Source organism: Furipterus horrens, unplaced genomic scaffold (genome assembly GCF_987537825.1).
Source record: "Furipterus horrens unplaced genomic scaffold, mFurHor1.1.pri manual_scaffold_13, whole genome shotgun sequence".
NCBI lineage: Eukaryota > Metazoa > Chordata > Mammalia > Chiroptera > Furipteridae > Furipterus > Furipterus horrens.
Window position 1 is genome coordinate 50,738,554 of NW_028327183.1, and position 15,969 is coordinate 50,754,522.

Genomic DNA, 15,969 nt, shown 5'->3' on the forward strand with positions numbered 1-15,969 from the left:
ACTTGCACAGGCGGGTGAACAGAACTGGTCCAAACGGCTGTGTACAAGTGGGATGCCCGGACACCAGGCCGCGCAGCAAACCGTCGCATATCAGAGGGCTCCCCGAGTCACCCTGCAGGGGAGAGAGCGGATTCGCTGTAGCTCCAGCGCAGCCAGCCCTGAGGTCTCAGACCCCCGCGTTTATCAAGTCTTTGTCCTGCCAGACCACAGCCTGCCACCCTGGCCAATGGGAAGAGACTCATTGTCTCGGTCAACCAATGGGAGAACAGAAATCACGCTACCACGGAGAGGAGAAACAAGGTTCTCTGAAGCCATTGGCTAATACACCCTGCCAATGGGACCAATCACAGGAAGGGGGTGGAGCCGTCAGGAAGACCGAGCCCCATTCTTATTTTTTTCTTTTCCCGGGACAAGTCTGCGAAGCCGCTGAGAGAAGGAGCGTTATCTCCAGGGAATCGGAACGTCTCCTTACCCAGCGATGGGAGACAGGGCAGTCCTGGAAACCAGGGCCAGGACTAACGCTACTCTACAGGGCAGGGTGGGAAATAAGCGTCCGGACCACCAGGTTCAAACACATGCAGTTGGAGACGGCAGGAGGCGCGCGGTGCGCCAAGTGCGCGGCTGCCCGGTGCGGGCTCCGTGTCGGGCACAGCGCGCACAGGGACGAATCGGGCCCTGGCGGGGATGAGAGGAACCCTGACATCTAGAGCACACACCCCTGTCCCATAACCCCTCTAACGCGCACCGTTTCACCGCCCCTCAAGGTCCAGGGTGCAGACGTGAGCAGAGAGAGTGGGCGCACTAACAGGTAAAGGATGAGAGACAAAGAGGGAGAGAGAAGGATGGAGAGAAGAAAGGGAAGAAAGAGGGGGACAGAGAAGCAGATGTTGGGGTGTGGAAAGAGGCAGCCATGGGGGGATAAAAGCGTGACAGAGGGAGAGAGAGAGGGGAAACCAGCACAGAGAGAACAGAGGAAAAGCGGGCGTGAACTGAGGTGCAGGGAGAGATGAGGGAAGACGGTTCTCAGAGATGGGGGGGGGGGGCACAGAGATGCAAAGTGGGGCCAAGAGGAGGAGGGGCTCTTTCTTTTCCCAGAACCAGGACCAGAAACACAGATATGTAAGCGGGACACCAGCTTCGGGCACATCTCAGTGACTGCAATGAATATTTTAATGCAATACCTTGAAAATCCATTCAATAGGAAAAAAAATCCATGACAAACCAGTATTGCAACTTCAGATAAACACGGGGCCAGTCCCGTGCTGTGCCGAACCACAGAGGAGCCCGAGGAAAACGAAAATTCCAGTCAATTTAAATTGCTCTTTGTTGAAAATGTTGATGTTTCGTTCACCACGGCTTTTTTTTTTTTTTTTTTTTTTTGCATGGATTATTTAACAAATATTTCATTGGAATAGGATTTATTCGGTCATTGAGCTCTGGTGCCCCTTAAGGTCACTGCTTGTAGGCAGCGCCTCACTCCCCTTCCCCTAGTCCCACCCCCTCTCCCACCTCCAGTTTCTAACCTTCAGCTTCGTGCCCACCCCCAGGGCCACGGCAGCCCCCTGGGCTCCTGCTCTCAGCCAGGCAGACGACAGAGTAGAGACCAGGAAAGGATCTTGGTAAGGAGGAGGGGAGCCTCAGCACCGGGGTCAGGCCGAGGCTCTGGGGGCTCTGGGCTGAGAGCGAGAAGGACCCTGGACAGAAGAGGGGACTCACTTTGCAGGTTTGGGAGCTTCCATCCGTGGCAGCAGCACACAACATGTATCTTTTCAGCATAAGGTTGTAAGGCTTTTGACACTCTCTGGGAGGCAGGATGCTGAGGTCAGAGCACATGAGTTGTAATGGATGCACCACTGTTGGGGAAGTTAGGGGGCAGTTAGTGGCTTGGTCCAGAGGGGCCCTGAATGATGATGTACAGGGTGGGGGCCCTAAATATTGCAAAAGGTGGGACTGGGTGACTCAATCCTGTGGTCATGAAAGGGACCTCTCTCTTGGAGTGCTAGCTCTGATGCTGGAAGGGGCTTGTGTTTGAACCCTGGGTCTGAGGGTGGAAGAGCTTGAGGGTCTGGGTGCTTGGGTCTGTGGGAGGAGCTACCTGGGGGCAAGTACTGGTGCCTCTGAGGGAGGTGGGAGCTGGGGCCTCAATACCAGGTCTCTGGAGATGCATCTGGGGACAGGAATCCTTGGTCTGTGTGAGGAGGTAGCTGTGGTCGGTGGGATCGAGGCCTGGCATCCAAAGATTATGGGAATGAGGGAGAAGTTCTAAGGTCAGGGTTATGGGGTGTGATGGTGGAGGGCCTGGATGCGTGGGTGCTGGGTGACTGGGTCAGAAGGCGAAGGGACTCAGGGCTCTGGGATTTTAGGTCTGTTCCCTGCTTCCTGGGTCTGAGGAAAAAGGGAGCCAGGCCTGGGCCACTTGGCCACAGAGACAGCCTCACCTGCACCAGGGGCGGTGATGCCCCAGCCAGAGACAGTACACATGGCCCCAGGGCACGGGCACATGGAGGGCACATCGATTGTGCTCACAGTTGGTGACAGCTGGGCTGGGCTGCTCAGCTTCACAAGCATGAGGTCATGAATGTTTGTGAGAGGGTCATACTGGGGGTGGACGAAGGACTCCGTAGCTTTGATCTCCTCAAGATCTACATCAAGTAGAAGATCGCTGCCCATTTGCACGACGTACTCACTTCAAAAAAAGAAGCAACATTCAGAAGAGATACTGGGACTAAGAGATGAGAGCAAAGCCCCAGAGAGAGGAGAACATAGCCCAGAGTTAAGGGAACACAGGCAAGTGAGAGAGGTAGACAAGAACCCATAGAGAGGAGATGACACCCCATGGTTCCCCTGCCACCTACCTCATCTCGCAGTGGGCGACCGTGAGCACCCACTGCTTGCCGACCAGCACGCCTGAGCAATGGAATATGTTGTCACGAAACAGGGCTACCTGCCAGGGCCGGTGGTCTCTTGGACATGGAAATCCATTAACAATCCTTTCCCCGGTGTTGTTGCCTGGATGGAGACAAGGAGAAGGCATGGGTGGCAGGCACCAATGGAGGACTAAGGTCACAGAGCATGGATTCCCAGAGACTGTGGAAAGACAGACAGACAGACAGGCATGGAGCAGGGCAGAGGCAGAAACTGGGCACAGTGCTGAGGAGCCTCAGACAGGGATGGAGGCAGGTGGAGGGAGTCTGCTCAGAGCCCAGAGGAGCTTCTGGTCTGGAGGCCACCTCAGAGGCTGATGGGAGAGACACTGGGGGCAGAAAGCAGCCTGGGGGGCACAGAGACCCCGAGAGTCAGAAGGAAGCAGGAGAAAAGGGGTCCCAACAGGAGGCTCTTTTCTGCATGAGAGGCAGCTGTTTCACTAAGCAGAGTCCTGCCTCAGGGACTCTGTGCAGAGAGGGGGCCCTGGAGAGGGAAGGTGGGGACAGTTACAGGCTCTAGGGCAAGGTCAGGCCTCCCCGTCTGGTCCTCACCTCCTTGTTCAGCAGCTCCCAGGGCCAAGGACAGCAGCAGGATCAGCAGTGCGATGAGACGAGGACCTGCCATGTGGCCTCTGGGACCCTCTGTGGGCTGCCACATGGAAGAAGGATGTCTTCTGTTGGGGCTGGAAAGACAAAGAGTTCAGAAACTGGGAGCCCTGGTCCCCAGACCCCTCTGCTCCCTCAGACCCAGGAGCCCTAGTGTGAGTCCTTCTGCTTCTGCAGACTCAGAAGTCCTGGCCAGAGACACCGTTCCACTCAGAACCCGGGGACCAGACTCTCTCCCTCCCAGTTCATAATTCTGTATCCCCTGCTGTTTTTTAAGCAAAAGACCAAAAACTGCACCCCCAACGCCTCCTTCTTGCAACCACACCTTCAGCCCCTATGCCCTCTCCTTAGGGGCGAGAACCCGCTGTCCATGCAGACGCACCTGCCCACCCAGAGTGCAATGCCCTCTCACCGGTGCTGGGTCTTCAGAGTCAGTTGGGATCCAACTGTGTCCAGCCCCGAGCAGAGCGTTGCTCTTATAGCACAGCCCAGAGCCCCCGGGTCCCGGAGGGCACGTGCTGTCTGCTCTGTGGCGCCTCTACATGCATCTGCTGTCACCTGGGAGCCCTGAGGCAGCCAAACCCACAGCCCGCATCCCACCCGCACCTTCACTTCTGAGGCCGCTCTCCCAGGGCTCTGGCGCCAGCGCATTCTCGCCCCACCAGGCAGACCAGGGACCGGGGGCTGGCGCTGAAGGGCGGGAGCAGGGGTCAGGGCCCTGCTCAGCTCAGGAATGTGCTGCGTCCTGGGGCCTCTGCTTTGGCCAATTTTCTTGTCCTCATTCCCTCTCATACGTGGTCTACACTCTACACCCCAACTCTGACCAGCCTGCGGATACTGTTCAGGCGGAACCTCAGAGGTGTTTTTAAGCTTGAACCCAACCCAATCAATAATATATGCGCAGGAATAAAAAAAGAGGGCTCTCCTAATTCCTGCCACTGAACGTTTACTGTTTCACTTAGATTTCTACACGTATTATGTATCTGTAACAAAAGTTTCTGGATTAAGCATTCTGTAATGTAACCTTTTATTTGCTCTATTAAATCCTAAGCAATTGTTCCTCTTAGTTCAATGAGATCATTTCTCCTTCTTTTATATGTACTGTTGCCTAATACTCTAAACTATCTTTCTTTTAATATTTCTTTTTTTGATTTAAGTGATCCCTATTACTTGGAGTAGACTTGAATCACTCTTTATAAGAACGAAGGGATGATTTCTTTGTATATTCATCTTTCCTCATTGTACTCATCCCAGTTACATCCACTGAGCGTTTTCTCTGAGCTCAGAACTGTTCCGGCCCCTGAGGACACGCCGTCAATAAAACAGCAAAAAATTCCTTCACAGACGCTCTCCTTCCAGTCGGTGCAGAACTTGAATAAAGAAACGAGAACTTCACTTTATAGTTCTCATGTGGCGGTAAGTGCTTTGGAGAAAAATAAGACCAGAAGGAGAATTAGGCCATTACGGGTCCCCCTTTTTCTCAGCAACCCCTTCAGTTATGGTAGGAAACGTGGTTGGAAAGACCCCATGTGAAGGGGGCTTTTAAACAAACTATTGAAGGAGGGGGTGGGTGGGTTCATGTAGCTACTTGGGGTCACCGAATCCTAAGCAGAGTGAACACCAAAATATGTTTCATCCCTCAGTGTGGGACCACTTTCTTTTCATTCTTTTATTGTTGTTCTGTTACAGTTGTCCCATCCCCCCCCATGGCTCTCCCCAGCCCCGCCCAGCTCCCCCTTTCCCACAGTCAATCCCCACCCTGTTGCCCAGGTCCCTGGGTCATTTATATTTATTCCTTGTGAGCCCACTTTTTACCTCAATGCCGACCTCTAACACAATTCTATCTCTCCCACCACCTTTCCCAGAATAGACAATATTGTCGCCCACCCAGGCATTCACCCCTTCAGCCACTTGTCAGAACCCTGACTCAGTTTGGATAACCTGCTCTCCTCACTCTGACCACAGAGGAGCTGCTGCACCAAGCGCAGAGCCATACTCTGCTCTCCGGGGGTTGGTTTAGAGGTGGACAGCTGATGGAGCACGGACCAGTGAAGAGGGAGGGAAAACCGCTGGGTTACTTCTGGGCACAGCTTTCTTCCTTCCAAAGTGAGACACAGGAGGAGTTCCCCTTATTCTGTTAGATGGTGTCCCTTCTGGATGCAAATTCTAGAGGTTGTTGGCCCTTGGAACCACGGAGGGGAGTTACCAACAGACAAAGCCAGAGCCCCACAGATGGACAAACAGACAGATGGAGACAGTCAGGATGTTTGGTGGGGCCGCTGAGCTGGTGAATTAATGGTCCACGGAGCTGAATCACCTCATGTCATCTTCAGGTTTCCTTTCTGGGTTAAAGTACTTCTTGGTTCCCACAGCCACATTCTTTTTATGAACTCCTCTCCATGTCGTGTCCAAATTTCATATCAAGTCCAGCATTTGGTCCCAAACCATAAATCCCAATCTCATTCTAACAAGACTCTCCACGTGGAATCCTAAGTAGCACACGCATCCCTACCTGCAGCGGTAGCTCTGTCTCCAGTTCTCTTCCCACAGCCTGTTCCAGACTCAATCATTTATGCGCTCAGAAAACATACGGAGATCAGCTGTGTACCAGGCTGGGCTAGATGCTGAGGACACAGTGGAGCACAGACCTGGACGCAGAGTCCTTCTCTCCGAGGAGCACAGTGAAGTAAGAAAGGGAAACAGGATCAACTCCTTGAATAGAAATGTCAGTGTACAACCTCAGTGTGTGCTCTGAAGTACAGGTGCAGGGGGCGGTGAAGGCACTTCCAGGTGGATCTCACCGGGGGGAGGGGGGATAAAGAACTGAGAGTAGAAAGACCAGTAAGCATGAAAGGACTAAAAAAAATGAAAGGGGACGGGAAACAGCAGGGACAAAAATCCTGATCTAGAACATGGTAGCCATGGAGCTCAGAGAACAGACATCGTCTGGAACCAGACAACGAAGACCTTGAAGGTCATGGTGAGTTGGTCTTGACCTTGTGCACAATAATGAACCACTTGGACTTTACTCAGAGGACTGACACAAAACCTTTGTGTTTTCCAAATATCAATCTGGCTGCTCTGGGAAGGAAGATACGAAGTGGATTTGCAACCACAAAGGGATCATTGCTGTTGTCCAAGTGAGAGATGAGGGTGACCTGGATCAGGCCCTTTGGGACATGGAGATGGTGGTGAGTGGATGGAGTCAAGATGCGTTCAGGAGAGAAAATCAACAGGCAACAGCGAGGGGTGAGTGGAACTTGTGGTGAGGGAGGTGGAGGTGTTAGGGCTTCAAGGTCTCTCTCTCAACGGACAGTGTTGGCGTTCAAGGAGAAGGATGGGTCGGACTTTACCAAGAGCTTATGAGAGGGTGAGGAAGACCGCGGTCCCTGATGTCAACCAAAATTCCAGCTGCAGGCTTTACTTTGACACAATTCCCAACTGCAGCCTCCACACAGGCTGGAGACCCCACCTGTGACCTTAATCTTCACTAGCCCTAACCCTCAATGCTGCTTTATTCTGCACCAAGTCCAAAGTACACCTCAACGTGGTCTCTACTTCCTAACCAAGCTCCTGACTCCAAGTATCAACTCACACCTCAGCCAAACTTAATCCTGACTCTTGACTTGAACCCTGAACCCATAGTTATAACCCATACTAAACCTTGTCCCAAACACTAGACGTCACTGTGGAGGTGTCCCAAACCTGACCCCAGGCATGACTCAGACTTCAAGCTGCTTCACAATCATAGTCCAGGGCATCCATATTTACATCCTCGTCATGAAACCATCTCCATTTCCCATCTGACACCGCTCCTAGCACTCTGATTCCAAACCCAGCCCTGTACTCATTCCTAACTCAATTACCACCTGAAATTCTAACCTTTTTCATGCCCAGCTCTATCCCCCATGCTTTTATCAGCTCTACACACCTTCTTAACTCTTCCTTTCACAAAACTCTTCACATCGTCTACTGGATAGCAACATACTAATGTTGATGCCATGGTGAGCCAATAAATCCAAGCTGAGTTCTCAACACTACATGTGAAGGCAAAGGGGAGCATGAAATAAAATAATGAAAGAAAAGTGGGAGGGCACTAGCAGGCACTGAATAAATATTACAGCCTCCCGTGTTCCTCAGGGAATAAAGTACCTTCCACTTCTCATTGTATGTTTAACGCCCTGTGTCAGACATTTGCTGGAACTTGTCACTATTCCTCACATAGATCCAAGGAACATTGTCTTCCTTGTTTTTATAGCTGAGGAAAAGGAGGTTTAAAGTCGGCGAGGTCCCTTGAGCAAAGTCATTCATCTCAGGAGCCAGAAGAGGCAGAATTCAAAAGCTGGGGACTGTGGACGGTCTCAGCATTGCACAAGCCTATGCTCTGCAAAGGGGATTTTCCTGAGACACCCTCCCAGATGATCAGAGTCTCAGTTAACTAAAAACGAATTCAGGACCTTACCAGTCAATGCCTGATGCAAACTCCTTCATTGGCAATGAACCCAAATCCCAGTCCTGCGGTTACCTTCATTTTAGGCCCAGATTTGTTCCTAAACTCCATCCTGACACCCTTCACCTTTACCACCCTCACCCCAGATGTAGCTTCTGAACCTACACCTGGTGATTCATCTTTCAGCTCATGACCACACCTGAGAACTGGACAAGGTATGGCCCCCCAAATCCCCTGTTCTCATATAGGAGTTTGGTATGAAAAATGTGGAGGTCAGGAGATTATCACTGGCTTGGGGGATAGGTTTGCTGCAAGGGCTTTCTAGTAACTTAAGGTCTTTTCTCTGCTCACTGGAGCTGGGGGCCCTGGAGGTCCTTACCAGTCGGAAGCCATGAAGACCATAGGCTCCACCATATGTGTCTGTAGCCAAGTTCATTGTCACACCAGGGAATGAGCCTGACACAGTGGTCCTTGAGGACAATGTCAGCTTCAACATCGAAGACGAAAAATTGGGAGTCACTTGTAATGTCACAGGAGGCCACCTGGGCCTCAGTATAGCTCAGGATGCCCTTGGTGGGTCCCACAGCCTCCCCGGTCTCCTTACAAGTGCTAGTCAGATGGCCGGACTTGACCTGGCTTTTGCTGCTTCCTGGTGAATCACATCACGTCTCTGAGCTGAACTCCAATTACTTCACTGTGATGAATGAGGGGCTCTCTGGACTCCAAATTAACAAAGAAAGCATCTCATAGGACATTCAGACTTTGGGATTTACAATGAAAAGGGGCTGGGACCTTGACTGGGGCCCTGGAGTAGGATCTTCCTGGTCTCCTGGGTCTGAGGGATCAGGGTCTGGGAAACTTTGCTCCTAGTTTTGTGTGAGGAGGGGAACAAAGTCTATATGCAGTGGATCAATGGCTGCAGAGTTTCTACAGCATGGGGGGGGGGGGGGACACAGAGGACCGTGGGGCTAGGAGTGACTCTGGATTCTGATGAAATGAGGAGAAACGTGAGCGTGCATATCACTACCTGGCAAGTTGGACAAGGTCAGCAACAAAAAGTAACCTCACAAGATATTCAGATTGTAAATTTTTTTTTAACTGAGCCGGTTCGTGGGAAGTCACATTCTAAGGCCTCTAGGTTAGATTAAGTGTAGCCTTGAGCAAGCCCTGTCCTTTGGGTTGTGCATCTGCAATAAACAGAACTTCAAACGTCAGCATGATCTCTTCTCCAGATCTGCAGAGCTAAATACCGATACTGGGAGGAGACGACCCCAACATTCCTCGTTGTTACCTTTCATCTGGATACCTTGGTGAAATATGTACGTGAGATGTTAACTGTCCCGCATGCCCTGTAAAAGAATCATGTATCTCTCCATTACTTTCTAACCAATCCTACTGATGTCATGGCTTTCTTTTTAAAGAATTCCACAAGAGGACATTCACAAGTCATGGCAAAGAATTCCACCTCCTGACTTGTAGAGAGGAGCTGAGAGGCGTGGCGGCTCCAGACAGACTTAATGCAACTGCCCTGCTGTGTTATTTTTTAAAATTTGAGATTGAATATTGATTTGGAGTAGTATGTGGGAGAGAGGGGAACGTGATGGAGACTCATGGGGGTGGGGCCCAAACCCCCGACACTTTCTAACTTGTCACTGACCCGGAGAAAGGATGAGGCTGGGGGCCTGAAAGTCTGGATCTAAGGGAGGTGGGGGCTCTCGGCCCAATATCCTGGATCTGAGAGATGAAGGGACTGGCAACTTGCAATTCAGGGTCAGGGGAAAAGGGGGGCTTGGGGCTTGGACTCTTGGGTCTTAGGGTGTGTGGGATGGGGCCCAGGGCTGCCCGTCTGAGAGAGGAGTGTCGTGGGGGCCAGTGACCATGGTAGAGTGAGGAGGGACCTGGGGCTTTAACTTTTGTCTTTGCTTCAAGGGGGGCCTGGGGACTTACAGTTCTGGGTCTGAGAAAGGAACATGTTGAAGCCAAGAACTCACGGTATGAGAGAAAATGGTATTGGGTTCCAGACTCTCGGGTCTAAGACATGTGCGGCCTGGAGGTTTGAAGTCCTGATTCGAGAGAGACATGATCTGGGTGCATAGTCTCAGGGATGGAGGAGAGGCTGGATGCCTGGACTTTTGAGTCTGAGGAATGAGGCGTTGACAGTCAGGTTGCTCCATTTCATGGGAGGAGATGTCTTCATCTCCTCTGCAGAAAATTAGTGTCTGTAGAATTTCTGCAATGTGGGGGTGTTTAGGTGGGGGTATTGGGAGACCGAAAAGAGAAGTGAAATATGAAGAAGAAAGACCTGGACAATGAGGGTCAGAAGGGGTTTGTGAAAGAAAACTGGGAAAATGGTTGAGATGGGTGAGTCCTGGGTTGGAGAAAACACCTCAGTCAGCAGGGTCTGCAGTGTGACTACCCTGGGAGCCCAAGGTACCAGGAGTCTGGGGACCCTGCCAGGCTCTGAGTCACAGGGGACCCCTTCTTCTTCCCTCCTCTTTCAAAGGCTGCTCTGCAGTATTCTTTGAGGACAGGAGCCCACCGACCCGAGCATCCACCCACATTGTCCTGTCTTACTCCAGACTCAGGGTGCTTGCTCGTGGCAGGTCCTCCTTGCATTCCTGTGTCCTGTGTATGAGCCAGTATGATCTGTCCTGAAATCCTCCTCCTGCTCTCAGACTGTGTCAGCTGTGAGATGCTCACAACCACTTCCCAGCCCTTTGCACACTTATGAAGTAGGCATTTCTGTTCTCCCTCCCTTCTTTCCTTCCCTCTCTCTCTCCCTCTTCTCTTTCCTCCTCTCTCCCCTCCCCCTCCTCTTCTCCCCCTCCTCCTCCTGCCCCTCCTACTCATCCCCCTCCTCCTCCTCTTCCTTCCTTCTCCTTCTCCTCTTTCTTCTCTCTCTCTCTCGTTTTATGGATGGGGAAAACTGAAGCCTGGGTACTGTACAGAACATGCCACTGGACCAGTGGACAGGAGGGGACAGAGTGAATGCTCTGAATTACATGTATTTCCTTTCCTGTCTTCCTTCCTTATGTCTCCTCTCCCCAACCTGAGCTCTTCAGGGGTTCCCACCTGTATTTTTCAGGTGATAAAAATGCACAGGCACAAAAGAGAAATGGAGGGAAAGAGACACCCCATGACTACATCCCCAGGCAGTTGGTATATGCTCTTTCAGATTTTACTCTGTGAATATTTGATTTTACATAGTGAGGATCACATGCTAATACATTGTTATGTCTTCTAAATTTTACATCAGATGGCATCAGGGTTCTTTCATGATAGTAAAGATTTTGTATAAGTACTATCCTGAACAGCTTCATTAGTATCCTTTCCTACGTCATTTTATTTTTATATAAACAAATAACTTGGGACTGTTTGGTGTTTCTACTGTTTGTTATGATAAATAATGCTGTAATGAATTCATATATTGCTCGCATTTTTGGATTTACTAGAATTACCAGGTCAAAAGTGATGATTAAGGCTCTGCCTTCACCTTGCTTATAACCTTCCTTCTATAAAAGTTGTAGCAATTTACAGTTCCACAGATGAAGACCTCAGGTCTCATGGGACCTTTACCAGCACTGAGGTTTTTGAGTTTTGTGTTTTATTTATAGGTTTTTGATCATTTTATTTTTTCGTGGAATATTGTTAACATTTTAATATGATTTCAAAAATGGCTCTAATTGAACAACAGTTAAAATAAATGAGTAAAAAGACAATGGTAAAGTCAGATATGGCTGTAAACCACAGACGTCTTTATTTTTGTGAATTTCCTGATCGGGGCACAGGGATGGAGAGATGGGAGTATGGAGAAGTTAGCAGTTATTTCTCATGGTTTCCTGTATCCATTTGCGGTACTTGCATAGGCGGGTGTAGACGATGGGGTCGAATGGTGGCGGACAAGGGAAATAAGCGGAGGACACCAGGCCCTGCAGGGAGCCTCCGCACATCAGAGGGCTCCCCGCGTCACCCTGCAGGGGAGAGAGCGGATTCGCTTTAGCTCCCCAGCAGCCAGCCCTGAGGTCTCAGACACGCCGAGGTGATCAAGTCTTGGTCCTGCCAGACCACAGCCTCCCACCCTGGCCAATGGGAAGAGACTCATTGTCTCTGTGGACCAATGGGAGAGCAGGAATTGATGCTCCCACGGAAAGGAGAAACGAGGTTTTCTGCAGACATTGGCTTACGGCCTGGTCAATGGGACCAATCACAGGAAGTGGGCGGGGCTTCCCGGAAGCCGGAAGAACTCTTTGCCAAGGCGCCGGGACACGGAGCGTTTTCTGCAGGGAATCGGGTACATCCGGTGACCCAGGGATGGGGGGCAGGGCAGTCCTCACACCAGGGGCCAGACCAGCGCCCCAGTTTACAGGGTACAGTGCAAAAGAAAAGGACGGCCCACCGGGTTCAAATATACGCGGTTTAAGACTCCGAGAAGAGTGTGATAAACCAAGTGCGGGACTGTCCCCAGGGCGGGACTCTGTGTCCCGGCACAGCCCGCACAGCAGTCGGGGGCAAGGCGGGGCCCCTGATTGTTTAGAACATACACCCCTGTCCCATCAACCCTCTAACACACACCGTCTCACTGCCTAGGAAGCTGAGAGTGAAGATGTGAGCAAACATAGTGGGGAGAAGGAAGGGGCAACGGATGGACGGGGAACAGACAGAGGCAGAGAGAAGGATGCAGAGAAGAGAGCGAAGTAAAACGGAGAAAGAGAAGCAGAGATGTCGGGGATGTGGAAGGAGACAAAGATGGAGAAAATAAGAGTCACAGAGACGGAGAAAGAGAGAAAGAGCAGAAGAAGGAGGGGGTCAGGAGGGTGAGGAGGAGGAGGAAAGGGAAGAGAAGAGAGGAGATCACAACACAGAGAGGTCGGTCGTCGACAGCCGTCCGTCTCGAGAGACGATGGTGTAGCTTCTTAAGAGTCTATCTGCACCGCCGAGAATGGCTGTGCAGTCCGACTCGGGAGTGACACGGTATCTGTCTCCTCCCGTGTTGAATCGACATCTTGCGATGACGCTGGAGTGCCCTCTCCAGTGAAGCTGAAGCTACAGAGCCTGGGCAGGGTGATATGGAGGGTCTGCTGATGCCCATGCAGCAGACCCCCCCTCTCTTCGCAGCTGAAGGGTCCAAGGGAAAGACGGAGTCAATACAGCTTGGCTTCAGGTGCGCCGCAGGAGTTGCCGGTGTTGACTACAACGTCAAACCACCTTAGGGACTCCGGCTCCGGATTTTCTGTCGGGGTTTACTCCCTTAGCCTTTCCCCTGAGGAGGTATGCTGCAAGGCAGCGGAGGTTTTTTGGAGTCAGAGTTTTCCTTCTCTGATGTGCCCTGACTGGAAGATCGAACCAGCGACACTTAGCTCGCAGGCCGACGCTCAATCCACTGAGCTAAACCAGCCAGGGCAAAACACAGAGAGGACACAGAGGAAAACAAGGACGTGAACTGAGGTGCAGGGAGAGATGAGGGAAGACGGTTCTCAGAGACGGAGGTGGGTACCGAGATGAGTTGGGGGGACACGAGGAGGAGGGGCTCCTTCTTTTCCCAGAACCAGGACCAGATACAAAGCTCTATAAGCAGGACTTAGCCTCAGGCACATCTCAGCGATTGCAATGAGTATTTTCATGCAATACCTTAAAAATCAAATTCAATATGAAAAAATCCATGACAAACCAGTATTGCAACTTCAGATAAACACGGGGTTGGTCTCGTGCTTGTCTGAACCACAGAGGAGCCCGAGGAAAATGGAAATTCCGGTCAATTCGGATCGCACTTTGTTGAAAATGTTGGTATTTTGTTCACCACGGCTTTTTTATCTTTATTTTTTTCATGGATTATTTAACAAATATTTCATTGGAATAGAATTTATTCGGTCATTGAATTTGGTGCCCCTTAAAACGGTGCTTGTAGCCAGCGTCTGGCTCCCCTTCCCCTAGTCCCACCCCCTCTCCCACCTCCAGTTTCTAACCATCAGCTTCGTGCCCACCCCCAGGGCCACGTCAGGCCCCTGGGCTCCTGCTCTCAGAGAGGCAAAGGCCGGAGTAGAGACCAGGAAAAGATCTAGATAAGGTCAGGACCTCCAGGCTCTGGGTGGAGGGGACTTCGGGGCTCTGGGCTGAGAGGAAGCAGGACCCCAGGGAAGGAGAGGAGGGGACCCACCTTGCAGATGTAGGAGAGTCTGTTCGGGGGAGCGGCGCACGTCATGTATCTTCTCTGCAAGGTCGGGAAAAAGTTCCGGCAGTACTCGTAGGGGACAATCTTGACGTCAGAGCACATGAGCTCGGATGGATAGGACACTGTTGGGGAAATTAGGGGACAGTTAGCGGCGTGGTCGGGTGGACCCATGAATGCTGATGACAGAGTGGGGGCCCTGGACATTGATGGAAGAAGGGGAGGGCGGTCATGAAAAGGGATCTCTCTCTTGCAGGGCTGGTTCTGAGGGCATAAGGGGCTTGTGTTTGAACTCCTGGGACTGAAGATCTGGGTGCTTGGGTCTGTGGGAGGAGGTACCTGGGGACAGTACTTGTGTTTCTGAAGGAGGTGGGAGCTGGGGCCTCCATACCTAGGTCTCCGGAGATGCATCTGGGGGACGCGAATTGTTGGTCTATGTGAGGAGTTGACTGGGGTTCAAAACTCTTGGGTTTGTGCGACACAGTCCTGAGATCCAACGATTATTGGACTGGAGGACGTGGGAACTAAAGTTCAGGGCTTCTGGGACTGAGGAAGGAGGGCCTGAGGGGCCCGGATGCTGGTATCTGAGGGAGGAGAGGTTGGGGGTCTGGGATCTTGGGTCTGTTACCTCTCACCTAGGTCTGAAATAAAAAGGGGGGGCTGGTTCTGGGCTAATGGGTCACAGAGGCAGCCTCACTTATGTCACTGGCGATGCTGCCCCAGCCGGAAACAGTGCAGCTTGTGCCCGGGGGTTTGCAGGTGGAAGGCACATCGATGGTCCTCACGGTGCGTGACAGAGGCGCTGGCATGTTGAGCTTCACAAGCATGAGGTCATGGGTGTGGGTGACCTCATCAAACCGAGGGTGGATGAACGACTCCGTCGCCCTGATTCTCAGGACATCCCCATGAAGTAGGAGATCGCTTCCCATTTGCACAATGTACTCACTTAAAAAATAAAAGCACTTAGAGACACTGTGACCAAGAGATGGGGACAAAGCCCCAGAGGGAGAAACGAGGTTCTCTTGGTTCCCCTGCCACGTACCTCAGGTGACAGTGGGCGACCGTGAGCACCCACTGCTTGCTGATCAGCACGCCTGAGCAATGGAACTTATAGCCCTCACACAGGGCCACCTGCCAGGGCTGGTTGCCTCTTGGACATGGAACTCCACTAATAATCCTTTCCCCGGTGTTGTTGGCTGGATGGAGACAAGGAGAAGGCATGGGTAGCAGGAACCAGGGGAAGACTGAGGTCACAAAGCATGGATTCCCAGAGACTGCAGTAGACAGACAGACAGACAGGCAGGCACGGAGCAGGGCAGAGGCAGAAACTGGGCACAGTGCAGAGGAAGCTGCAGACAGGGATGGAGGCAGATGGAGGGAGTCTGCCCAGAGCCCAGGGAAGCGTCTGGTCTGGAGGTGCCCCCTGAGGCTGAGGGGAGAGATACTGAGGGCAGGAATCATTCTGGGGGGCACAGAGACCCCAGGAGTCAGAAGGAAGCAGGAAGAAAGGGTTCCCAGCAGGAGGGTCTTGTCTGCATGGGAGGCAGCTGCTTCACTGAAGAAGGTCTTGCCTCAGGGACTCCGTGCAGAAAGGGGACCCTGGAGAGGGAAGGTGGGGACAATTACAGGCTCAGGGGCTGGGTCAGGCTTCCCCGTCTGGCACTCACCTCCTTGTCCAGCAGATCCCAGGGCCAAGGAGAGCAGCAGGATCAGCAGTGCGATGAGACGAGGACCTGCCATGTGGCCTCTGGGACCCTCTGTGGGCTGCCACGCGGAGGAAGGGCGTCTTCTGTTGGGGCTGGAAAGACAAAGAGTTTAGAAAC

The 15,969-nt window shown here is 51.9% G+C and overlaps 2 protein-coding genes across 2 annotated transcripts; both read right to left on the reverse strand.

Annotated features, from left to right (window-relative positions):
* Nucleotides 1-526: 526 nt before the first annotated feature.
* Nucleotides 527-3,604, reverse strand: LOC149995166 (kallikrein-7-like). Its single transcript, XM_090259135.1, has 4 exons — nucleotides 3,477-3,604; nucleotides 2,856-3,009; nucleotides 2,439-2,686; nucleotides 527-675 (listed from the first exon to the last, which is right to left on the reverse strand). The coding sequence occupies exons 1-4, from the start codon at nucleotides 3,580-3,582 to the stop codon at nucleotides 527-529; spliced, it is 657 nt and encodes a 218-aa protein (XP_090115261.1). The 5' UTR covers nucleotides 3,583-3,604.
* An 8,191-nt stretch (nucleotides 3,605-11,795) lies between these two features.
* Nucleotides 11,796-15,886, reverse strand: LOC149995167 (kallikrein-7-like). The gene is made up of 5 exons (XM_090259136.1): nucleotides 15,814-15,886; nucleotides 15,189-15,342; nucleotides 14,844-15,091; nucleotides 14,135-14,271; nucleotides 11,796-11,951 (listed from the first exon to the last, which is right to left on the reverse strand). Exons 1-5 carry the CDS (start codon nucleotides 15,884-15,886, stop codon nucleotides 11,796-11,798), a joined length of 768 nt encoding a protein of 255 aa, XP_090115262.1.
* Nucleotides 15,887-15,969: the final 83 nt, after the last annotated feature.

Excerpts from the sequence above, each read along its gene's own strand:
- LOC149995167 (XM_090259136.1), bottom strand. The coding sequence starts at position 15,886 with ATGGCAGGTCCTCGTCTCATCGCACTGCTGATCCTGCTGCTCTCCTTG. Across the intron at positions 15,343-15,813 it reads GGGATCTGCTGGACAAGGAG|CCAACAACACCGGGGAAAGG; the intron begins GTGAGTGCCAGA and ends GTCTCCATCCAG. Across the intron at positions 11,952-14,134 it reads GACTCTCCTACATCTGCAAG|GGTGACGCGGGGAGCCCTCT; the intron begins GTGGGTCCCCTC and ends TCTCCCCTGCAG.
- LOC149995166 (XM_090259135.1), bottom strand. The coding sequence starts at position 3,582 with ATGTGGCAGCCCACAGAGGGTCCCAGAGGCCACATGGCAGGTCCTCGT. Across the intron at positions 3,010-3,476 it reads GGGAGCTGCTGAACAAGGAG|GCAACAACACCGGGGAAAGG; the intron begins GTGAGGACCAGA and ends GTCTCCATCCAG. Across the intron at positions 2,687-2,855 it reads GTCGCCCACTGCGAGATGAG|TGAGTACGTCGTGCAAATGG; the intron begins GTAGGTGGCAGG and ends CTTTTTTTGAAG.